Source organism: Actinia tenebrosa, unplaced genomic scaffold (genome assembly GCF_029948245.1).
Source record: "Actinia tenebrosa isolate PJP-AT-01 unplaced genomic scaffold, QUT_ActTen_1.0 PGA_scaffold3__52_contigs__length_22856419, whole genome shotgun sequence".
Taxonomy (NCBI): Eukaryota; Metazoa; Cnidaria; class Anthozoa; order Actiniaria; family Actiniidae; genus Actinia; species Actinia tenebrosa.
The window spans coordinates 14,980,858-15,005,675 of NW_028292580.1; the positions used below are offsets into that span (position 1 = coordinate 14,980,858).

A 24,818-nucleotide genomic window follows, 5' to 3' on the forward strand; every position below is an offset into this window, starting at 1 on the left:
TTTGATTACTAATAAATTTTAATATTGCATTGCAATTTTCACGCTCCGTTCTTAAACGTCATACTCACTTTAATTATCATATCGCTCTTTTTGCGCCTTTACTCTCAAGACAAATCGGAGCACCGTCGTAGAACCTTGTCCGAAGACATTCGGAGCATCTTCGAAAGACCTCCGGTTTGACTAGCGATGAGCGCGAAAAGGCTGATGCAGACTTCGCTGACTTCTTACTACTCGTTAATAAATTCTATTAATTGAATCTCGTGATGTGTACATCTGAACTAACTAAAAAAAAAGCCTTTGGCTTCACGACATGTAAAAGAAAAAATACATAATAATCTAAAAAGAAGCTTTGCTTCTCGAAAATGTAAGCTAATAATATTTTACATTTCTCGATTCCCTTCTTTTGTTTAATGCCTGACTCAACCTAATAGTATTATTTGGATGGCCTTCCTTATGTGAGAGCCATTATTATTTTATTCTCTTGCTGAAACATTAGAATTACGCATCACTTCAAATGACAAAACATATACAACTTCGGAGTTCAGTAACCTTCGTTACCAGGCTTCTATGGACGGGGAGCTAGGAAAGAGAGGGGGATTAAAGGGAAACAACCCAATAGAATCTGTTTGGACTGATTCTGGGAATGGGATTAGAAAGATTGGAGAAGATAAGAGCTGGACTCGTTTCCCGTTCTTCGTTGCCAAGCCTCGACGTCCAAAGGCCTGGTTTCAAAGGCTACATCATAAGAACTTAGCAGCCGCATAATAACGACATGTGGAGAAAATAAAATACTGCTATTAAAATCATATAAATATATAGGGCTAATATTTGATTAAAAGGAGTCAACAAAACTAATATTAAATAATTTTTTGATAAAAATCCAAATGTTTTTTTTAAACTACACTTTCTTAGTGTTCCTAATTAATTTTTTAGCTTTGTACTGAGCTTTGTGACAGTCAAAATGAGCTTTGACCCAATCACAGTGCTCGACTAAAATTTTTATTCCATACTCGATTTAGCATTTTTCTTGGGAATAAGAACGGGAATTGTTTGTGCCATACAGGCCTAAATAACCAATCAAATTTTAACACGCATATTTATCTTCAGCACAAGCAAAGCTTAGACAACAGCAAGCTTAGCATAAAATTCGCATCAAGCAAGTTTATTTCATTGTTGCTGTTCGACATAATCATGGTCAGATGATGAGGCCTTGTGGCGACCAGTCTATAGACAAGACGCATTACCACGGTATGGTGGCATACCTTGCGCATAGGACCAGATACGGTAAAAAGACATTGCGTACAAATTCTACCATAGTATATGCGATCAGTCAGTAATCTATTCTACCATGCCATGGTGGCATTCTTTGCGCATAGGACCAGATACTGCGTAAAGACATTACCTACATATTCTATCGTGGTATATTCACATACTTTGGATGGACCAGATAGAGCGATCAGTCAGTAATCTATTCTACCATGGTGTCAGACCAGATACAGCGAACAGTCAGCATCTATATATTCTACCATGGTATCATAACAAAATTCGTACTGCACCTGCAAATGCGAATCAAATATAATCCGTTAAAATTGCACAACCTCATGATAGAACAAACTCATGGTATGTCAAAGACAATAAAACAAAATCAAGATTGGTCAGGACGATGGGAGCAGGGATTGGGTGTACCGTGCCAGGTGAGAGTAAGGGTTGGATGGGTACACTGAGAAGTGGAGGTTGAGAACAAGTGGGTACCGTGCCAGGTGGGAGCAAGAGTTGGATGGGCACACTGAGAAGTGGAGGTTGGGAACAAGTGGGTACCGTGCCAGGTGAGAGTGAGAGTTGGATGGGTACACTGAGAAGTGGAGGAAGAGAACAATGGGTACCATGGCAGGTGAGAGTAGGAGTTCGGTGGGTACCCTGGGAGGCGAGGCAGGACAGGAGACAACCTTAAAAATGGGTTAGGGGTTGGGTGGGTACCGTGAGAGGTCTTGATAGGGACAAATAGGCACCTTGTAAGGTGAGCAGAGATGTCGGATGGGTACCCTCCCTGAGAGCTGGGGTTAGGGATAGATAGGTGAATGGGTCTAAGGAAACTTTGCAAACTTATGATCTATCATACTACCTGTGTAAGTAGGAATTTAGGTCTTTGATGGAAATGCAGTCGGGCAGTAGGGTATACCGACACGACGTCTTCTCGGGTAACTTGATGCCACAAGGTATGAAGAATACAGTACGCCCCCGTACGACCTACTCCCGTTCTGAAATAAAAAAAAGCTCAGCTCACTTTCAGCTTATGCCCGTGCAGTGTCCCAGCATAATCACTGGTTGAACAGTCATCTAACACGGTGTATTAGGTTTCTAAGTGTACTTTGCCCGAGAAGAACTGATCAGATAAAGGCGCAAGAAAACAACTCCATACTTTACACAGAATCGAAAAATGGCAACCAATTTGATTAACTCTTATTCTGCACTGACTAGCGACTGACTAGCCTCTCATACGTGTGAAAAACTTTTATGTTTCCACGTAACATCAACGCGCAGCTAGTCTTTCGTTAGTCAGTCCAGAACAATAGCTATTGAAATTGGTCGCCATATTTCGATGCAGTGTATGCTACCATTTACCCACCCCCACCACTCATATAGTTAGGCGAGGCGAAACTATGGCTACGGTTGAATGAGGCTAGGTAGAAAAAAGCAGTTAAGTGGCCAAACTCTAGTGATTACGATTTTGCAAGACAGTAACAACGCGCACAGAATCAACGTAAACAAACTTATAGTAGCAACTCTACGCTGGGAAACGCGGACTAGAACGAATGTGATCTTTATTCGCTATAGTATCGCAGCCCAATATAATTTGATTCAGATTATAGCAAAAAATACTTACGAACAATGCACGACAATGGGTCCAATCATATCGAAAGGTTTAGAGTTGCTCTTGACCTCTTTCTCCCATTCATCTACTTTACTAATAAGTTGAAGGACAGACTGTCCAGACCATGGAAAGCCTTCCTCAGGCCAATGTAGAAAATGGAAGTGACGAATCTTTCGAGTTTCACCAGGTTCCTGAACGTTAAAAATTGTTATCATAGACTGCATCTATAGGCCCATGTCACCTTAATTGGGCGTAATGTTTTGCCATTTCATTTTCATGTCATTCTCCAAAGAATGATTTCTTTGTTTAACGGTTGCGCCTAAGACGATGCCAGGCTGAGTTGTTCAGAACGAAGTCAAGGTCAACCAATGAGAGTTAATAATTGACATTGAGGATTGAACATTGTATTTTGATTAGCATTTCCCATGACCCTGCCAAGAGAAACCATGAATACTAATTCTTCAAACTAGTCGAGCTGTCAGTCGAGTTCATGTATGATGGAATTCCATTTCAATCGCAAGAGAACTCTACAGCGGACCAATCAGAAGCGTGGCATAAATATGGATACGACTCAAACAAAGAATCTTATTCTCAAGGGAATGACATGTGGTCTGTAATGAGAAAACATTAAGCTCCACGTAAATAGGTCTATTTATGTTTTTCCTAATGTTTTAAGTAACTGGTTTTCCTGAGTGTTTTAGATTTGCCAACAATATCAAGAGAATTATTACCCCGTGTTCCATTTTCTGAAGCTGTCTCAACTTAACGTTATATGCGTAGTGGAAAACTTGCGCACAACTTTGCGGAAGAAAAAACTTGGTCCGAACTTGGCGCAGTTGCAGTCGAGGTACTCGGAGTGTAGTGGACGTATTAAACTGCAAATGCTGTGCACGGACGCCAGGAAGAAAAGTGATGGAATTTAAACTTCAATTTGGAGGATGAAGGATGAAACAAGGAATGAGAAGAATGTGCGCACTTTAAAAGTACCGGTAACCACGGATGTCTCCTTTTAAACTTCTACAATTTCAGTACTGAAGCGCGAAATTTGAAAATGAATGACGTCACAAATGGTTGTATTATGAGATAACTCACGTTTACAGAAGTCATCTTCAGGTCTCGTATCATAAAGTCTCCTCTGGCTGACTCAGACTCCATGGTTACCTCATACACGCCGAAGCGAGCCGTGTCATGGACAACTGGTAGATACCGTGGATACGTACTCTGAAATAAACATAAAGAAGCATCAGAATGAAGATAACGTAAGCCATTTCTTCTTTCTAGCGTCGCATAATGCTTGGTATGTATTACCTGCAGGGGGGCTTACCTATTCGACCAATCCATCCGGTTGAAAATTCGTTGGCTAATGGTTATGAAAGAGCGAAAACTTTTTCTTCCAAAGAATGGTACGCGCGTCTACCGGAAAACCAAAAAGAGCGGGAAAAGTGTATTACTTTAATTTGAAGAGCGAGTTTCCGAAACTTTACGAATGAAATGACACAAACCATTTTTTTTCCAACCGGAATTTCCTTTTCAGTCCGGGTAAATGGAAAGGGTCCTTGGTTATAATAACAATGGTTACAATCGTAATAGATTGGAAAACAGCAAACCAATGGAACTGCATGAGCACTTTATCCAGCAGATTCCAAATGACAGTTACAAATTAATGTATACGCGGAATTGAAAGTATTCTTCTAAACCAGTCCTGGCGGCCGAGATTGGCACTTGTGTGAAGAGTTCCTGGGACCTCGGCCACAATGAAAGGTACGGTACCCTTTATTCCGAAACAAAATACATGCAGCTTAAAATATTAAGAATTACTCACCTGATCTGCTTCTTCTTTAGAGAGTAACATCACAATACTTCGACAGTTTTCCTGCCATATCATTCTCCAGAAGTCAAAGAGGGTGGACTCTAATGGACACTGAGTGGCAATGTATGCTTCACGGCACCAGAAACCCTGAAGAAAGATCAACAGAAGGCGCATTTCATTTTGGAATTTCACGTACTAGATGAAATGTTCAAGACGAAGAAAAAGTGGGAGACAATTGGATGGAATTTGTAAACTGCATGCAGGCGAAGAAGGGACTAGCAGGGTAGTTTAGCAAGCATGGCAGTCTTCCACATGGATAATTGTATCTATAATACCATAGTGTTAGTTTACTCACATCAATGTAACTGGCGTTAATGTAGTCAGACCCTTCTACACCTGGTCGTGGGTACAGTTTGACACGACACGTATCCACTAAAGGAAACCAACGCAATGGTGAATCATTAGCAAATCGGCTAGCAGTTTGCATAATGAAATAGTAATTAGTAAAGCAATGTCAATACTCGCTTTATCCATAGTTCATATATCTTATGGAGCTCTAAAACAAGATTCCCGTTTAGTTTTGCAAAGGCAGCAAACCAGAAAGAACCAGAGAAAAACCATCTACTGTTTAACACGTGATGACGACCTTGACACCCCTCGTAAGAATTAGAACCTCTGAAACCCAGAATAAGTGGTCACGACTCGTTACAGTAAAAATGGCCACGTATAATAATGGACTACTTCGACAATACGGCGGCCATCTCGCAGTGGGAAAAAACAAAACAAAGATGGCGGAAAATATATAGAGTTTCGTATGTTTGTTTTTCTTTTATGTAAGTGTCGTCTTAATTCATCTTTTGTTGTATTTTCCTTGGATGAGCCGTTAATATCAATCGACATCATTATTGTAACAAAGCTATATTTGCCCCCTGGATGCCTCGCGATCCCTAATGGCCGCCGTATAATCAATAAACACATATCCTAGCTTTCGTAAATACCTGGTATGATATCAGGGTTTCTATTCCTGATAACGTTACAAGCTCTCTGGCCTTCTTTTAAGTTATACTCTTGCATATTAATATTTTTCAATCTCTGAAAACCAATCATTTATCAAGTCAGTATAAGCCTTTTCATAGTTTAAGAATCGATTCCACTGCGCATGCGATTTTATCCCGAATTTCTCACCTTTTGTCTAAACCTTCTTTTGTTCTTAATTAAACAAAAGAAGTTGAGAAATTCGGGATAAAATCGCATGCGCAGTGGAATCGATTCTTAAACTATGAACAGGCGTATTCTGTTCACTCAAGAAGGACTTTATGTTAAGGGACGAAGCAAAATTTTTAGTGAAGTACAGGGATAGCCTGCAATGCAGACGTTCTTACGGTCGTCACGTAACGTGAAGAAAAGGTGGGGAAAAAGACGTGACGAAGCGTGACGACCTGGAAAACATCTGCGCAGAAGGCAAGATAGGGAAAGCTATACTTAAAACTTCATATATATTGGGGATTAAAGAGACCAATTAAAAGTGAAAGAAACTGCAAGCACTTAAGGACGAAATTGTTCGCGCGCAGCCTTTCTACGTATAAGTTAAGTGCGCGTCGCTCATCGTGATGACAATGTTTTGACGAGGTCAATATCAAGAAAACACTTTTTTCACCTCTTTAAACTCTTATAGCTCTAAAACAAACAGCTCGTCCCTAGGGCCTTCCACGACCACGGACCCGGGAGCAAGTTTGCTCTAAAACAAAACTACTTTTGCCCACGAACTTTTCAATTAATTTGATTTCCTAAGTCTTAAAAAAGCAAATTGAAAGTTTCGAAGCTGCTTCCATCCTTTCCCTTCCTCTCCCCCTACCCCACGTCCAGATATAATGAAGATTCTCTCTTGCCACGTAATATTAGAAAGGTATAAGCATAAAAGGAAAGAATGAAAAAATGTTAAATGCATCAGTAAGATTCACCTCAAACTCTACGACAATCTTGGTCTTCCCAGTATGGTGTGGCTGTGTTCGTATTTTGTACAAGTGTTCCTTTAGTGCTCTCTTTGGTAAGGACAGGAGGAAGCCACAGTTGATGTACTCTAGTAATACGTCATGCACGAAGATATACTGACACTGTAGACAAGATATTATATATCAGTACTGATTATATATTAGTATTGATTCCACGACTATGCAACGACCTCTAGAGTTTTGGGATACCTGTGGTCCCCTTTCCCATTGGTAGTTTATTAGTATCATGCTTGCCCTGCGGGTAGAAGTCCATTACTTTAACCATTAGGTCAATGTATCTCCCACAAACAGATGGAAATGAGTAGCCAATCATATACCTCTTCTTGAACTAAATGGTTCCGTTGCTGCCTTATATGGGCAAGAAAACTGAAGATATTTAGATCACCGTTGTCATGGATACGCTTGATCATGCTGTCAATCACTATGAAAGCACCACTACGACCAACACCAGCACTGAAAAATAGAAAGAAAATCTTATTAGTTATCCTGAAAAAGGTAAAGGGAACATGTTGTAAAAATCAATAAATAGCTTCGTTTGAATACCATCGTGACCATGTTGACAGTAATAAGCAAAAGATTCCTCGATTATTAAGCTTTCTTTGTCAATATCTTGCAAACCATAAATAGCTTGCATACCATGCACTCTCTGATTGGCTGAATGCAGTTGATGATACCAAGCATATGACGTGACGTAAATATGTTTTAACCAATCATATTCTGACCCAAAACTTTCTTTAAACTTCCTCCCACAATTGATTCGGATTACACGCTATCGTACAGAAAAGGGGTGCACAGGCGAAGGGGAGAGGCAAGTGCTCCCCCCCAAAACAAAAAGCGTTCGGTACCAAAATTTAATTTATTCATGCAGGATTCCTGTGTATTTGGCGGGAAATGGTACATTGTCCCCCTATAATTGAGACCTCACAACGCCCCTGGAGTCACGTACCTACAATGTAAAACAATGGGGCCTGCCCCTTCCACCTGTGCTGCAGTAGACTTAAAGATGAAGTCCAAGACTGGTATTTCATAACCAGGATCTGGGACCCCATGATCAGGCCAGCCTGTGAAGTGAAACTGTTGTACTATCATTGGTTTGATGGCTTCATCTGTGGAATCCTAACAAAACAATGAAAACCATTTTTAATAGGGATGAAATAATGTAGGTTATATCAACCCAAATCGTAGCCTGCGTGCAGCTGATCTAAACTCTGGCTAAAGTCGAGCTGCAAGCAGGTGACCCAAATTGACACCTTGCGGCACCTTGGAATGCAGCTCAATTTGGAGGACAACACAACATGGGAGGGGTCTTTTCACTGGGGTAAGGGTTAGGTTAGGTTGTCTACCATCACTACTCTGAGGAAGATGTATCTTCTAACAGGGAACTAAAGAAAGATCTCACACAAAAACGACCAAATAAGATTTAAAATATCAACGTTATTTACATTTTAATTCAGAATGTAGCGAACAACACTGACAATACAGCATAGAACCGAACAGAAAAACAGTTAATGCGATTAATGTTATCAGTATTTTATTGTTCAGTGTTTATTTCTTTAGTTTAAAAGTATGTTAAGAAGTGGTAGAGTACAAACACTATAAGTGTGTAACATAAATACCACTAAATACTGCTAAATTATGCTAATCCTATTGTTTTCTATTGTTTAATTAGCACTAATTACCACTAAATAGTTCAAAGTGTTGCACATTTTAGTGTTTGTACTCTATAAGAGTTTGGGGAAAGGGTTAAAATGTCTTGTAAGTTTTTAGTTTTATAAGTGGCAGACATTCTTGGTAATAAATTATTTTTAAGTAATTCAGTCAAGGTCGTGTACACGTCTCAAAATTAGTGGACAATTTATTTTTTATTCATTTAAAAAATATGCATTTTTATTTCAAGTCATGTTTAATTCCTCAAAGATCTTCCCCCAAAAAGGAGACTGTATCTTACCCACGTTCTTCCATTTGTTAGACAAGATGGGTGCTTAAACTGAATACAACACATTAAAGAGAAAGTTAGAAGAACAAGAATGAAATCACAGTTAAATATTAAGGATTATTTTGGAGATTCTGAATTTTTCCAAACATTTTAAAGTTTATGATCTTGTTATTTTTAATAAATGTTAAAGTGAAAAAGCTCAATACAGTTCATTACAAGAGCTCTGAAAAATCAATTAATTAATGGTGATTAGTGCTTTACAGGTACAATCATGGAAATATCCCTATCTTGACAATGATTTCTTCCTGAATTATAGTGGTGGGGGCTTGACGTGGTGGGAAGGGGGGGGGGGGGGCTGCTTTACCCTTCCCTTCCCTTAACCTCTCAATGTATTCTCAATCCTGTCTGGTACTTTACAGGTACAATGATGAAAAATTACTTGATAATGATTGCGGCCTTAGTAGCAGTGGGGATGAGGTCTGCTCTACATTTTCCTGAACTTCCCAAAACATGTTGACCCTGGCGAAGCCTGCATGGTGGCTCTTGGGAGAGGGAATGAGATGAGGGAAGGGGAGGGACACAGAGGCTAACCATGGGAAGAGAATAGGGCACAGGTTGCAGTGTGCACCCTTTTCCTTGCTACCTGCGGCAAGCACCAAAGAGCAAACTATTGACCGTAAAGGTGCTACTACTCACAAGTCAAAAAACTGACGATAAACTTGCAAGTCACTGCTTGCCTACATATGTTCACAAAAATCAACTCCTAACTTCCAATTCAATCACGGAATGAGGGCCACAGGTTTGTTAGCCACTGACTATTAATATTGCTACCCTCATGAAAAAAGGACAGGGTTTTTTTTATTTGACAGTATCTTTCATACCTGACTATAATGAGTGCTTTCCTGGATAGGCTTGATTTCAAATTCTCTAAATGTATAAAAAGCAAAATGTTCTTCCTTAAGGAATGTCACCCTCAGTTGCCCATGGACATCTGATTTCCTATTCTTTGTGGGCCAGTACTGTGCACATTTATGCTGCAAAAGATAAGAAAAGATGATAGAGGATTTTGTTGTCACTTTATTTCATATGCATAAAATGGTAATTAAAGAATTCCCATCTATGCCCTGGTCCCAGGTTTATTCTTTCTGTCTACCATTATTACGAAAAGAACAAGGAAAAGAAAAGGAAAACCTTTGTTAGCCAGGGTACACACCATTTATTATTTACTATGACCATGAAAACACTCACCCTTCCTTTTTCAATTATTTTGGTGATCATTACTATTACTCTAGAATTCTGCTCCCAAACCATTCTCCAAAAGTCTGCTATAGTATTTGCAAGTGGACCTGTAGAGAAAGGGGGAAAAAATCTTTAAGTTCACAGCAATTCCAGGCACTGTAGAGATAGGCAAATGGCCCTTTACACCCAAACCTTTTTTTGAATATGCACCAGTTTATAAACTTTGTAAGTGTCAACCCTCAACACTATCAATGGACTACTGCAACAATATGGCAGCCATCTTGCCAGGGGGCAAAACCAAACAACAATGACTGAAAATATATAAATTTTTGTGTCTTTTTTTATGGGCAAACGTGATCAATGTGCTGGCAAAATTCCTCTTTTTCGCATTCTTTTGTGGTGAGTTAATATAAATGGATGTCATTTAAGATATATTTGCCCCCTAGACTAGCCATAATGCATTAACATTCAAGATGGCCGCCGCATCGTCGTTGTAGTTCATTAAAGGTTCTCCATCCACAGACCTAAAATGATTGTTCATCTGAGAATATTTCATTCATTCATTCCACAATCAAACTATTCCTCCACATGCTGACAGCTAGTCTTATTGTTTTAGCCTCATTTTGTTTAAGATAATTCTCAATGTCAAGATAATAATATTAACGTTACTGGCAAGAAGTAAGATTTGTTGCCTATTATCTGTTGTCTCACCTTGAGTTGCTATGTAAAAATTCATTGCTTTATAACTCTGGGGAAAAATGAACCTTCCATTACTTCCATTTCAAACTTTTCAGGCTTTCAAAAATTTATCCCAATAATTATGGATTGAAAAAACATCTGGGGCTTTGTGCATGCCTTGCATTAATTTGAAACTCTTCCCTGTTATAAACTGTCAGCTATTTGAAAAAAATTTAAACGGGCAAGCAGCAATAGGTAATAAGCAATAGGCGATAGGTGACTGGAATGACTGAACAGGTGTTTCTTAAATATCAAATTAACTATTATTCTTGTCAAGAACACAGAGGTTATTGTTGAGGCTTTCTGGTTGAAATATTTAGTGTTTCACATACTATTAGTAAAAATTACATTTATTAATAAAATTTACAAATACACCCAACAAAATACTATTCAATTCTGATTATGGACAAGAGGAGTATAATTAAATTGTTAAATTGTAATCTATAAAGTCCCAACTAATATAAGCTGCTCAATTTTGTTGAGTGTAATGTATGAAAAATCACATAAACTTCTCTAACGATTCTGAATTGATATAAACACTCATAATGTTTTGAAAGTTCTTAAATTTGCCTCACCTAAAGGCTCATCCAATTTCAAAACATAACTTGTACCTATTAATTTCAAATTGTGAATGAAATCTTGTCAATGAAATCCTAGCAGCAATTTCCTATACAAACACCTTGATTATTTAAATAACTTTTGTGAATAGATGATTGTATTACCCCCTTTCAGTGGAATGTGTAACTGTCAATCACCAATCACCATTTTCTGCTCACCCCTTAAACCTTTTTTTAGCTGTAGGTGTTATATCTACAGTATATAATACTTACATCTACATAATTAGCATTAATGTAATGGGATCCTGGCATACCATCAATTGTTGACAGTACGACCCTTGTTTGGTCATCTGCAAAAACGTAACAGACCATTTATTTTGTAAACTAATTAAAGTAACTTCAGACTGAATTTTCTCTTTGTTTCTGTGCATGGGATGTCTTGAAAGAGTAGCATATTGGTATTGCTCTAAGCCACTCAGCTCTAAGAGAAACAGGTTTGATTCCTAGATTCAGAATCATGTGAGTTTGTAAAGGTCTCTCTTGATTTGAGGATTTTTCTCAAAGTTCTTTGGCTTTGTTCCCTTAACTTATGCTAAATTCCAATTCCATCTATGAGATAGCCAAAACACTGTTTCAGGGTTGGATCATGACCAATAACTTTTTTTCTTTCAAATTTAGATATTTCGCTAAAAAAATAATGATTACTTACATGCTACAACATTTGCAAAGCGGTTTTTAGTTTGATTTTCTGGTCTCTGAGACTGATTCCAGGTTATTTTCTTATTCTTTTCCTGTTTTCCTTGTAGAGACTGTCAAAAAAAATGTGCAGAATGAAATAAAACAAAAATTAAAGAGAAATGACTGTAAACTAAAGCAAATTATATTCTTATTTCTAGTAATAGACAAATATTTTACCTCAAACTCAGAAGAAAATCTATAGTTAGTGTCAGCATGTCGGAGAGTCACATGCTGCCAGAATTTTTCGTATGGTACAGCTTCTCTGTCTCTTCTCTCTACAAAGTTCAGAAAAATACAAATTAAACTAAATATTATTAATTGAATATAATAGGGAAGCACAGCTGATATGCCACCTCTCACCAATGCGATCCAGGTTCAAGTCCTGCCGAGCTTAGTGTCATGTGTGAGTATACATAGAATTGTTTAAAGTGCCTACATATCAAGCGTAAGGATCTCTTCCTGACTTCAAAGCACTTACTATATTGAAATAAATAAGAATGGCCCCAGCCAGATGAGTTGACTTTTATAAGCAACTCAAGGTCAACAAATCATTATTGAGGATTCAATGTGTAATTTTGATTTTAGCATCTCCCATTATTCTGTCAAAAGAACTCACGAAACACAAAATCTTTTATATTTTGAATTGATGGTAAATGCTTGTCTAACTCAAGGAGAAACTCCATTTCAATCGAAAAGAGAAATCTACAAGTAAGGTACTCTGTCCCTGCTACGAAAATGCTTACCAAAATAGTTTACCAAAATAGTTTACCCAAAATCTTTTCCTGGAGCAAGATCAACTGAGCTGGATCATTTTTTTACACTTAAGTAAGGGTAAATTAATGACAGTGGACAGTATTTGGGACTACACAGTTTTTAGAATGATATGCATTACCTCTACAAGAAGACTGATCTCTTGTTCTCTCCATTACAGAATCATTAATAGGTCGTTGCTCAGGAGTGAAGAGCCTCCTCAATGGCATTCTGCAACTTCTGCATTTGCCTCTGTGAATAAAATAAATTCAGCAATGTGTAACATATGTACAGTAGACAGTTTCTGACATATTAATTCTTAAAATTGATATCAAAATAGGTACTAGACTGCTATTACTGCTATTTTCAATATTATGTGAAGCTAATAGTAAGTTGTGAGTTCCCCCCTGGAAGTTGGTTTTAACTGCTGCCATTCAAAAAAGGTACAGACTGATTATTTCTTGATTACTGGCAGCGAAAAACCAATTTTTATGGTGCAGCTTGTATCTACCATTAGTTCACATAATATTGAAACCTGCAGTAACTACCAAACCATCTCTCAGACAAGAGGAAAGGAAAGGCGGAGGATAATGGGGATTGGGGGGGGGGGGGAAGGAGTGATAGGAGACAAAGGGAAACAAGGTGCATTATAGCTAGTTGTTTAACTCACTTAAGGCCCATGACATGTTTCTGTAACCTGCTATTTACCAACTCCAAACCCCAATCAAATTTGCCACGGGCTGAGTTCATTACAATTGAAGCAATAAATGTATTTTCCAATAGAAAATAACTGTTAGTAGTTGAGTCCTGGGAATATTTATTGTTCACAATCGGAATGCACTTGGCCATGGCAAATTTGATTGGTGGTAGCCAAAATACCATAAACAACTTCAATAGTCTGGATTCAGTTAGGTCTCAGAAAAATGAAACGGCCTGTAATAATGAAATTTGGTACAAACAACTTATTAATAAAATAAAAATTCACAAATAATATAATAATAGATTTACAATAAATAAACAATGTTCATAAGTTAGTTCTGTTACCCCAAACTCAGTGTTAATAGGATGTTTGGTTAACAGCATCCAACACTACCAAAATCCTACTCAGTCATCCTGCAGACAATGATTTTGGGATGAAAAGTATCTGATTATTAGTTTGAAGGCATTTACCTTGTGCAGATGGCTGTTATAATAATAACAATAGCTAACAAGATGATGGCTAGTAAAACCAAGATTACAACCAAATAAGGGAAGTCGTTACCTACTAAATAAAATAGACAAATTAAAATGTAAAACTTCACAAAATTCTACACTAATTAAGACATTCTTCAACCTGCCGACTGTTTTTTCAGGCCCCATCCACACGTATCCGGAAATTTTTTGATCCGCCCTGATGCATGCTAGTTCCTAGTCCCATTGCAAATAGTTATTCTTATTGAGCATGCGCAACATCGTGGATATGTGTGGACGGGGCCTCAGTCTTCTGAGTTGTCATTATAAATTCAATCAGAACTTAGGCTGAAAAGTTTGTTTTGCTTAAGATATTAAATTAATAGAGTCTTTGTACCATCACGTGCCGGTGCCCAAATATAATACAGCTTAAATAATGTTAGAGTGATATATACATATTTTAATCTATTTTACAAGTTGTAAACGCATTGATATTTTGAGATGCCTGTCGAAAAATGTATATCATTATTTATTATTATTTATAATTACTCAATGTACAGAATTGATGAGCCAGTCAATGATTAAACCAGTCACATCAAGTGCATTCTGAATGATCATGCTGCAGTAATGGAAGAAAATACTAATACTTGGCAAATAACAATGAAAGCACAGTGTGTTCATGTTGTTTATTAATTAAACTCTAACGAAAAAATTGTAAAGAATGATGATGATGAATATGATGATGATGATGATGATGATGACGATACTTAACTACAGTTTCTTATTTTGTTATTACATGTAGTCCTGATCTAACGTAATAGTTATGACACTGTGTCAATAGCGTGTTTATATGTAGAATGTAATAATGATTATAATAATTATTATAATCCACAACTTTGTTTAAATTGGCAATTTAATTTTACTGTTTCTTGTACGCAACTGTATGGAGAAAACAGCTTCATAATAAAAAAATAACCTAAATCTAGTTTATTTTATAATTGATATTGTTATGAATTGAAAAACAGGACTCCATTTAAACTAGCCCTATAGCTTGGCTAAACTGAAGTTCCTGTTAAAACATTGAACAAGATATATATCATTTTTTCCAATACTTCTTCTTTCAGGTTGGTTAAAATTGACTTTACTGTTGCCTGGATGAAAAATGTTTTACATAAATTTTGTATAAAATTTGAAAAATGCTGACAATAAAGGATTCTGGTAATAAAAGTGAAAACTAGAATGGGAAATAAAAACAAACTAAAATGACTAGACATTATTTCCCTATCACACTTGAATCATCAATAAAAAATAATTAAATATTAATAATAAAATTTGGTGAAATATTCAAATTCAAAGCAATAACAAAAGAAAATATTAGGTACAAGCTATAAAATAAAATAACAACAATAATTTTTTTCTTTCAATTTTCAAAACATTTTTTTTTAAATTTAACAAATTCATATTCTGCTAATGTATTCTACAAAAGTAATACTTGGCCAGGGATATGACTTGGTATCCATACCTAGGGATAACCCAGTGATGTCTATTGGCACTAGGATGATAGAATCTGTTAGTTAAAGATTAATAACCAATGAATGTTAACACCTAGATAAACTTATCCCAAGGACTCAATAGAAATACAGAATTTTAAAAATACATTCACAAATATTCTATAATGCATGTTGGTGTCAAAAATGCCTTTGACTTGGTCAGTAGCTTTGTGAGAAAGGATTACTAAAGATTTTGCAAGGTTCAATGGCTTAATTTGAAGAGAAATACAGGGACAACAACTATTTAGGCATAAATTTTCTTACGTTAAAATTTAAGTGATCTTTAGTGTGTATGAAGGAACAAGTTTAAAAGAAAACGTAAATTTACCAGCACCAGTAATTAATGCCAACACATCCATATTCCTCAAATACTGGGAAATAAATTGATCTTTTTGTAAGTAAACTTGACGTTTAATTTCCTCAAACCTTTGTAGATAGGGTGTCTTGTCAGCACTGAAACAATACATAATTTCCTGGTTCAACTGCTTCAGATACTGCCATGAATTGATTGATCTTGCTCACTGTGGTATCTTTCACTTCATAAAATGCTTTGAAAAACATTTCCTAGTTTTGTTTCATAAAATTTCACTTTCCAGTAGTAAAACAAAAGTCTAAACTGCTGTGAGAACATAACTATAAGCACTTAAAAATGAGGAATGATCAACAAAATGTTTTATTAATCAAGACATAAATTATGAATCAATTCATATTTCTGAACAATGAATAAAGAAAATCGGTCTGTAGTAATAACTGCAGGTGTAGTGGATGTATGAAGACTGTTGGAGCAGAAAAAATGCCACTAGTGATGGAAAAGTATTCTCTCTTAACTTGTAAGAACTCTACAATTCAAAATCTACAGCTGAATAAGGAAAATGCAAGGTATAATCTTCATGAACTAACAAAGAAATTTAGAAAGAATCATGCAACATGTTGTATTTTTATAATACATTTGCCTTACTTCAATTTTTGTTTCCAAGATCGACAGTCACAAAATAATCCAATATTATTAAATTCTAACCTAAAGTTAGTAAGCAACTAGAACCAGAAAGCCAGTTGACATAAGCTTTAAATTACTGACAGACTGACAAGGAGAATTAGTTCTTTGATCAGATAATATATATGGCCTTTCACATAACACACTTGTCAAAGTCCTTATTTTAAATTGTTTTGAGTGAGTGAAGATAAAGATCAAACTATTTTTATATTAGACATTTTTCAGAATTTTCTAAAGGAGTCAAAAGTATTAATCTGTTGGGTTATATTTTTCTAAAATGTCTAGTTTCTGTCACATACATTTTACATTTTCTTGGTGATTTTTTTTGTAACAAAATCGTATTTATAATAATTATGATGTACATCACTTAAATTTACGTACATGTAGTAAGTCACTACAAATTAAAATGAGGACTCCTCAGGATTTATTTGTAAAAATGTTTTTATCTGTCAAAAAGTACATCGCTTAAATTTACGTACATGTAGCAAGTCACTACAAATTAAAATGATCTTCCAACTCCTAAGGATTTATTTGTAAAAAAATTTTTATCGGTCAAAAAGTAATGGATATATAACTAGAAAGCTTTTACACTGCACTATAATATATGCTAAATGAATTATCAGAGAATTATTTCATAAACTGTGATGATAAGACCACAGTTTATATTGCTATAAGCCGGTCATGATAACAGTCCTGACAAAGAAATCGGGCCATAAGATCACCATCAATCAAATATAAATCTTTAGAGAGTAGTATTCCATATAAAAGGAACCTTCTTAGAACCATTAATTTGATTGACGGTAATGTACTGCCCAATTTCCAAAGTCACTATTGTTATCTCCATCAGCACATGGCAATGAAAACAGTGTTAATTTATTTGTTTTGGAAAGCAATTTGCAGTTACATAAATGCCAGGGCCGGGCTGTTCAAAGCTGGATTAGCGCTAATCCAGGATTAACTCTATAGGTCTTATTAAGAGTTAACCCAGGATTAGCACTAATCGGGCTTTGAACAACTGGGCCCAGTACAATATGAAACATCATTACAACTAAACTGTTTAAATTGTTATATGTTGTCGTAGATTAGAATTATAAGACAGTACTGTCGGTAAAAATATAGTTTTGAATATTTATCATATTGCAGCTATTTTTCTCCCATTTTAGACCACATGCTAAGATTCCATTTCACAATCATTCCATTCTATATTAGGCAGAGCATAATTTGAGATAAGCTAATTTGCACTCCTTCAATATTAACCTTGATGTACAGTACATTTCTGTACTGGCTTGCACAAGAGTATTCACAATAGGTTTGAATTAGACCTTTTTAGCATGGGTATCATAATAATATTTTCCCATTTCAATTCCCAGAAGTTCATTTCTTTGTTTAATGGTTACAAATGCATGAGAAGACAAATGAAAATGGATAAAATTGAAATGAGAATCTCATCAACCACAAATCTTATATCTAAAATACTTATATATTACAACACCCCCCCCCCCCCCTCCACACACACACACACTACCATTACATTCTATATTTACAACATTACAACAACACTCAACTTACATTGATTTTTTACGGAGGGAGGACACTGGATTACTAGATTTGCCGTCACGTACGAACAGAGACCGCCAAGAAAGGCTTTTATTATAATGGCTCATTAGTTTACAATAGTTTTAGAAAACAAGAAGTAAATTTTTGTTCAATATTTTCGATTTTGATTCTAGTATTTATATAGATAATTTTATTGTTAGATTTTTATTGTACTTTCATATATCATTATATATATATTTATTTATTCTCTTTATATTGTATTTATTTTAGGGCTCCTTTTGATATCAGATTGCTTTTTGTATATCTGACTGGACAACCCTGTGTAAATAAAGGTTTCTATCTATAAACGGTTTCTTTCTATTACCTGGAGAAAACCCTTGTGGCAAGGGAGAGAACAACACATTAAACAAACTCAATTAGAATATGATTCACAAGAGAATGACACTGGCCTACTAGCCGAAAATATATAATATCGAAAGCAAAAATAGTAAATTTGGAAATGTCATTTTCAAACAAAACTTATTTTTAAAATAAGTTACAAATATTGCTTGCTTTCAGTTGATGTTATCATTTTAATATGTTGGATGTTAAATGTGCATCAGCTGAATCGTAACTTTTTCACTAAAAATAATCATGAATTATTTCTGGCTGACAGAACATGATGGTCTATGTTTGATAATTCATGAACACAAGACAAAGTAAATCACTATATTAAATCACTATATTAAATCACCAAATATTAATTGAATCTTAGTTACTGTACCTGTTTCAAGTAATATATCGAACGCAAAAAGTGTGTCACCCAATTTTAAAACATGGAGAAGATATGCATGATTATGCATAACTTCTCCATGTTTTAAAATTGGGTGACACACTTTTTGGGTTCGATATATTACTTGAAACAGGTACAGTAACCAAGATTCAAATTAATATTTGGTAGATCTGAGATAAAACTAATTTGGCTGGCCATCATGATGGCCAACTGGTCACCAGCCGTTATTCTTAACCCTGAAATAAATACACTACTGTACCTCCGATATCTGTCCAAAAAGGGCTGTTATCACATTCAATGACACCCTTTGCATTCTGTATTATTAGTTGTACTTCATATTTAGTATCAGGTATTAGTCCATCAATGGTAGCAATCAGACTAGTACCAACATCTTTTTTTCCTCCATGTTCACTTTGAACTTTCTTTGATGCCTGATATGCAATACTGTAGGTCAAAGGCAGACAGCCATTCTGAGGAGCAGTCCATTGGAAGGTTAAACTAGTTGGAGTAGAACTGGAAAGTGAGATATTTACTTTGCTTGGTAGGTCTGAAAAACAGAAAAATATTATTAGAATTATATTAAAATCATAATAAACTAATCTGTCCAACAAAATAAAAAATTGAAAATCTTATAGATTTACATGAAAATCCTATAAAAAATATAATTGATAAAGTAGGGAATGATTACCAGAGGTTTTATCTGGTAGAACTGACCATTGTAATGGGGTAACTGGGTACCCAGGTATGCAACAACCCAGGGATTGGGGTTACTCTTGCCCGTTTAGGGTAGGGATGTGCCGCTGAGCCCTCTGAACCTGACCCTATTCCAGAGTCAAACCACTGAAATTCATACCCTGTTCCAGAGCGAGATCACTGAAGAAAACCATACCCAGTTCCTGTATTGTGAAAACAGGTACCCTGTTCCAGAGAGGAGCGAGCGTGATTTCATATACCCTGTCCCAGAGCAAGCGCGATTTTATATACCCTGTTCCAGAGTAAAATCGCTGTAAACCATACCCTGTTTAATTGGCGGCACGTACCCGTATAGCGAATATAGGGGAGTACCCCCCTGGGTGCAACAATAATACAATTACAAGAGTTAGTGAACATTCACCTTTGCGAGTGGCTGTAAAAACTGTTCAATGCTGGCAACATTGCAGAAGTAGAATTGAGATAATCAGTCTGTAACATTGCATGCAACAATTATTATGCTATCAGATAAACATATCTACGATGTTGCTGGCAAGGCTTTGAAGTCCTCAGGATCAGTAGTCTCCTTTGCAGCCGTTCTTAGTGTCAGTCTAAAATCCCTCCCCACCAACGGCTGCTTACTAGAGCACAACATTCCACCAGCTTAGCTAATCACAGCTCTAGTCCTGAAAACGAGAACTGAAGCCCGCCTAAATACATAAACAAAATGGCATTGTTTGAAGAAGCGTTCTCACAAGTAGCTATGAAATTCAAAATTGCTGCATTTAATGATCAGTGCATGGGGAGGGAATTTAGACCGACACTAAGAATGGCTGCTGCAAAGGAGACTACAGGATCATTCAATGAAATGTGTTTTAAATCAGTTTACTGCTGTCTAGAATTCTGAAGTAAAGTTTTATACTGCAAATTATATTCTTCAAGATCTCTGTTCCCAGCAAAAGTACACAAAACTGTTGCAACATGTGCGTAGTGCTAGTAAATTGATGTTTCATACCTCTTACTGTGACATTAAATGTACCATTTTTTGCAGTTGGTAGCGAGCCATTAGAAGGAAAGCATTGATATATTCCAGTATCTGAACACTTAGCATTTGATATATTAAATGCTGTATTATTTGAATCTGCGAACAGAAAGATGTATAAATAGGTTATGTTAGCAGGCATATGATATTATCACTATGCAATATCAGCATCATTCATCATCATCCTTATCATTGTAATCTTCCCAAACTATGACATATGCAGCAGCATTATTTTCAATTCAGAACCAATTACCAGCAGCAGCATCATTAATCAGTGCAATCCTAATTGTCATCATCATTTTCATCATTGTTAGCAGCAGTACAACATCATCGGCATCTTATTCAATTCAGTATCAATTACCAGCAGAGGCATCATTATTCAGTATCATCTTTATGATTGTCGTCAACATCATCACCACCATCACCACCATCATTAGCAGCAGCAGCCCCAACATCATCACCATCATATTCAATTCAGGATCAATTGGCTACAACAGCATTATTAATCAGTATTATCCTCATTGTTATTGTCATTATATATCATCATTCATTATCATCATCATTAGCAGCAGCAGCAGCAGCAGCAACATCAACAAGGAATTTAAAAAAATGAAACACCACACTCCACACTGCACAAATACTGCTAAACAGGCTGGCGTAAAAGTATATGTACCTTGTAAGTGAACACTATAATTGAATATCCACACAATTTTTTTGACACCAGGAACAGCACTGACATTACAGCTTAACACTTTAACTTTTCCAGGTTTAATTTCAATAATTTTACTAGATGGAATAACATTTGTAATCTCTGCTGGATCTGAAAGAAAAAAAATTTTTTTTTCCATCATCTTTGCCATACTGTATGTTAAGACCCTGATTTTTTTTTTTATTTACTTATTTTCCATATGATATTGCTCACTAGCTCTCTATACACTCGATAAAAAATATTTGGTATTTATGTTTTATCAAACCCAAACCAAATGTCCACAAGACTGAATGGGCCCAATCATTCCTTGACAGATATAATGGATAAAAAAGGCTTGTCAAAAAGAACTCCAAACATCTTCCCTTTTCTAACATTCAATAATTCATTTCCAGTTGCCTATTATACTCAGTCTAGATTAAATGTTTAATTGGGAAACCATTTAAGTATAGTCATGCTCAAGTGACATGCTAAACTGAAACCTCTTCAACCAATTACAAGCCAGATTACTGCTTATCAAATTAAAAGACACGTCCTCCAGCATGGCACCAGAACATGATATGGCACATGGTATTGATGACGAAGTTAAATTAAAATTTATCAGTTAAGTTTCTGCCAATGTTTGGCACTTACGACATAATTATCTTAGATGGCTTCCATTAGACACATTTTTCATATCCAACAAATAAAATTTTGATATGACTTGTTCAAAAAAAGTAACAAAAAAGAATTTGTTTGAAAAAAATTAGTTAATTAAACTCTAAACTATATCATGGCATTATTACTTCTTACTTCTAAACTGGTCATAATGTTCTATACCCTTCTCCTGATGAAGCTATTACTTGTAAAGTATTCACTGAGACATCTTATTCAATCTCATGAGTATATTCTCAGAATAATTGTGAGCAATGAAAGATTAGTCTAATACACAGATAAATTTCAACCACATAATAGATGACTTGCACTTGTCTAACAGGTCACTTGACACTACCTCCCTTAAAACGAGCAGTTACGCAAAAACGAACTTTAGAAATTAATGAAAAGAGCAGCTCAACATTATTAGTAAGAGGGTGAAGTTTCAGCTCATAATGTTGACTATAGGATAAATGGCATTAAATAAAAAATTGAATATTTATAAGGATTGTTATGGGGAAATAGCAAAGAGCATATAATTTCCCATACAAATCCTTACAAAATATTTGATTTTATATTAAATGCCACTTCTCATTTTTTGTTTGTTATGAGCTAAAACACCACCACCCTAGTAATATTGAGGTGCTCTTTTCATTCCTTATGTTAATTTTGACACAGCTGCTCATTATAAGGAAGGTAGGGTCACATGACCTGTTAGTGCAAGTCGTCTATCAAGTATTTATCATTAGCACTCAATATACATCAAAGGACCATTTCAAAGAGTCGATAACATTAGCATATAAACCAGACATGAGGAGCAATCTTATTCCAGCATTCTCTTGACAAACTGAAGTACATTTTAAACATAGTCATCCAGTCAATCAGAAAGTTCTATTGTTTAATGAATGTATATTTTCAGAACTTGTGGCAATAAAAGAGAATACTAGTGTTAATTATCACTTCATGTTAATTAGACGAAGATAATAATTGGTCAAAACATATCATGGTTGCACAATCATGCAAAATCCATCTCACATTCAACAAGAAGAAAATTCTGACACTTGAGGAAGCAAGTGGGCCAGAAATCCTAAGTATGTGACCGGCACAATCTTTGTTAACCACCCTTTAAGTTGAGCATGAAAATAAGTGGCCCAAGTTCTTAAACTTTTACATAGAAAAGAATATTTTTTATTATAGCTACTTCTAACTAGTGCTCATGATTTTTTTCTAGACCAATCATAAATGACAGTGCATTATGGAACCTCCAGGTCCACTTTAACCTCTTCTTAACATACTTCCCTACTATACTGAATAACAAGCTGATCATTGCCTTTAGAAACTTCTAGAATAAAAGACTGATGACAGACCCTAAGAGGTTCTAAAGAAACTTCAGCTCTCTTACATGAAAGTCTTATACATGCATGAAAGTCTTATATTATAGCCGTTGTGGTAATTAATACATCACACTATTGTTTAATAGCTGACCAAGTACTATTAATAATTATGGTATATTGGTAATATAGTTTGTTTTCTTTGCACATTCTTGAATGGTAACATGTCTATGGCAGGGAATAATCTTGACGATATTAACATTTTTTTTTTTTTAAACTAAAAAATACAGACTGTAAATACTAAGTTTTTGTATACAGCCATGCACTTATAAGAAATGAACATGTAATATTGACCACTGTGAAGGAAGAAAGAAGTGAAGGACTGGGAAAGAGTATATAGAAGGTCCAATTGATTTTAATATATGCCCGAGTGTTTACCATCTCACAAAACTACCATAATTCAATTTATTCCTATTACGCACTATTAGCTAGACATAATAATGATTATGTTGACATTAAGCTCAAGTGACATCTGCTATTATAATATTGTAATTAAGATTGCTGTAGAAAGTACATATATCTATATATTTATATATTTATATATTTCATTCCTCATAAAATTCTGCAATCAAAGTCTGTGCGTTAAGGAAGTTTACTGTGTTTATGACAATCTTTCAGTTCTTATTAAATTTATTATATATATATATATTTTTTTTTTCACTTGTATACGTCAAACACTGCCAAATATTTGTAATTCTATTTCCTTATCCAAGCTTTCAACTGCACATAACTAATAAACAGAAACGTTTTAGGAATAAGAACAAAGGATAAAATATATATTTTAGCGAGTTTATATAGAAAGTCTAATATACTATAATATGAAAAAAATGAAGCGAAAGATCACTAAAGGTTATAAGAACCGTAAGATCACAGATTACCGGTCTAAAAGTTATTGAGATTATATTAAAGAAATACACAGAAAAAATAAAAAGACATCAGAAGATATGAGGTTCAGGTATTCAGATTAGGATCTTGGCTGGTACGTTAATTTTATTTTCAAACGACGACTCGTTGACAAGATGATTGTCAGAATTTGACAGCTTTTTAAGTTTTCTAGTCTTAAAGAATGCGATCGTTTTAGGAACTTCGTAACGGTAAAACCTAAAGAATTAAGAGGAAATCCATCTTTATTCTTGAGAGGACCTTTAAATTTATAGAACAGTTCTAAAAGAAAGCACCATAAGATAAGACTAGTAGTGAAGTACGTTTGAAATACTTTAGCTTCTTGTACAAACAACAAGGTGAACTGTCTACAAGATTCTTAAAATCCAAACTATTCGAATCCCCTGAATTACCAGTGACAGCTTAAAAACTCAACAACACTTACCAGCGAAACTTTCTTGAATTGTTCCAGTGATAAAGACACCCAAAAAAAACACTATAAACAATCGAAGTGAACGTAAACAAAGTTCAGAAGAAGACGGACTTCGCCATGGCCTCTGCATTTTCCCCTCAAAGTCTTTAAATCTTGAACTAAACAGCCCCATCTCTTCATGTTCGTTTGGTAATAGTTCCTTTGAGCATCTGACGGAGCTCGAGCGTTAATAGTTTCGAATAAGCCCAATGAAAGCCAAAAAACTGAACAAACTCCGACCAACCTTCAACGCTTCCCTTCCTTCCGCCATCATGCCGATTGGAAGACTCACGTGATTCCTAACACT

The 24,818-nt window shown here is 35.6% G+C and overlaps 1 protein-coding gene across 4 annotated transcripts; it reads right to left on the reverse strand.

The window, feature by feature from the left end:
- LOC116298826 (receptor-type tyrosine-protein phosphatase S) lies at positions 1 to 24,790 on the reverse strand. Of its 4 annotated transcripts, none has more exons than XM_089035314.1 (23): positions 24,485 to 24,790; positions 21,101 to 21,247; positions 20,401 to 20,526; positions 18,955 to 19,242; positions 13,823 to 13,913; positions 12,795 to 12,904; positions 12,080 to 12,177; positions 11,874 to 11,973; positions 11,438 to 11,514; positions 10,581 to 10,617; positions 9,879 to 9,976; positions 9,512 to 9,664; positions 8,643 to 8,681; positions 7,641 to 7,810; positions 7,012 to 7,147; positions 6,644 to 6,796; positions 5,681 to 5,774; positions 5,038 to 5,114; positions 4,695 to 4,829; positions 3,965 to 4,093; positions 2,885 to 3,063; positions 2,123 to 2,258; positions 1 to 1,556 (listed from the first exon to the last, which is right to left on the reverse strand). In XM_089035314.1, the coding sequence occupies exons 1-23, from the start codon at positions 24,642 to 24,644 to the stop codon at positions 1,485 to 1,487; spliced, it is 2,805 nt and encodes a 934-aa protein (XP_088891440.1). In that variant the 5' UTR covers positions 24,645 to 24,790; the 3' UTR covers positions 1 to 1,484. The 4 variants fall into 4 exon arrangements, with proteins under 4 accessions (XP_088891440.1, XP_088891439.1, XP_031563252.2 ...); XM_089035313.1 differs by having other exon boundaries at positions 13,823 to 13,916; XM_031707392.2 differs by lacking the exon at positions 8,643 to 8,681 and having other exon boundaries at positions 13,823 to 13,916.
- Positions 24,791 to 24,818: the final 28 nt, after the last annotated feature.

What these genes read in the sequence shown, in the direction of transcription:
- LOC116298826 (XM_089035313.1), bottom strand. Translation starts at nt 24,644, where the DNA reads ATGGGGCTGTTTAGTTCAAGATTTAAAGACTTTGAGGGGAAAATGCAG. An exon ending in GATTTTCTTCTGAGTTTGAG is followed by an intron (nt 11,974 to 12,079) that starts GTAAAATATTTG and finishes TTTTTTTGACAG; the next exon opens with TCTCTACAAGGAAAACAGGA. An exon ending in CCCATTGTTTTACATTGTAG is followed by an intron (nt 7,148 to 7,640) that starts GTACGTGACTCC and finishes TCTATTTTTCAG; the next exon opens with TGCTGGTGTTGGTCGTAGTG.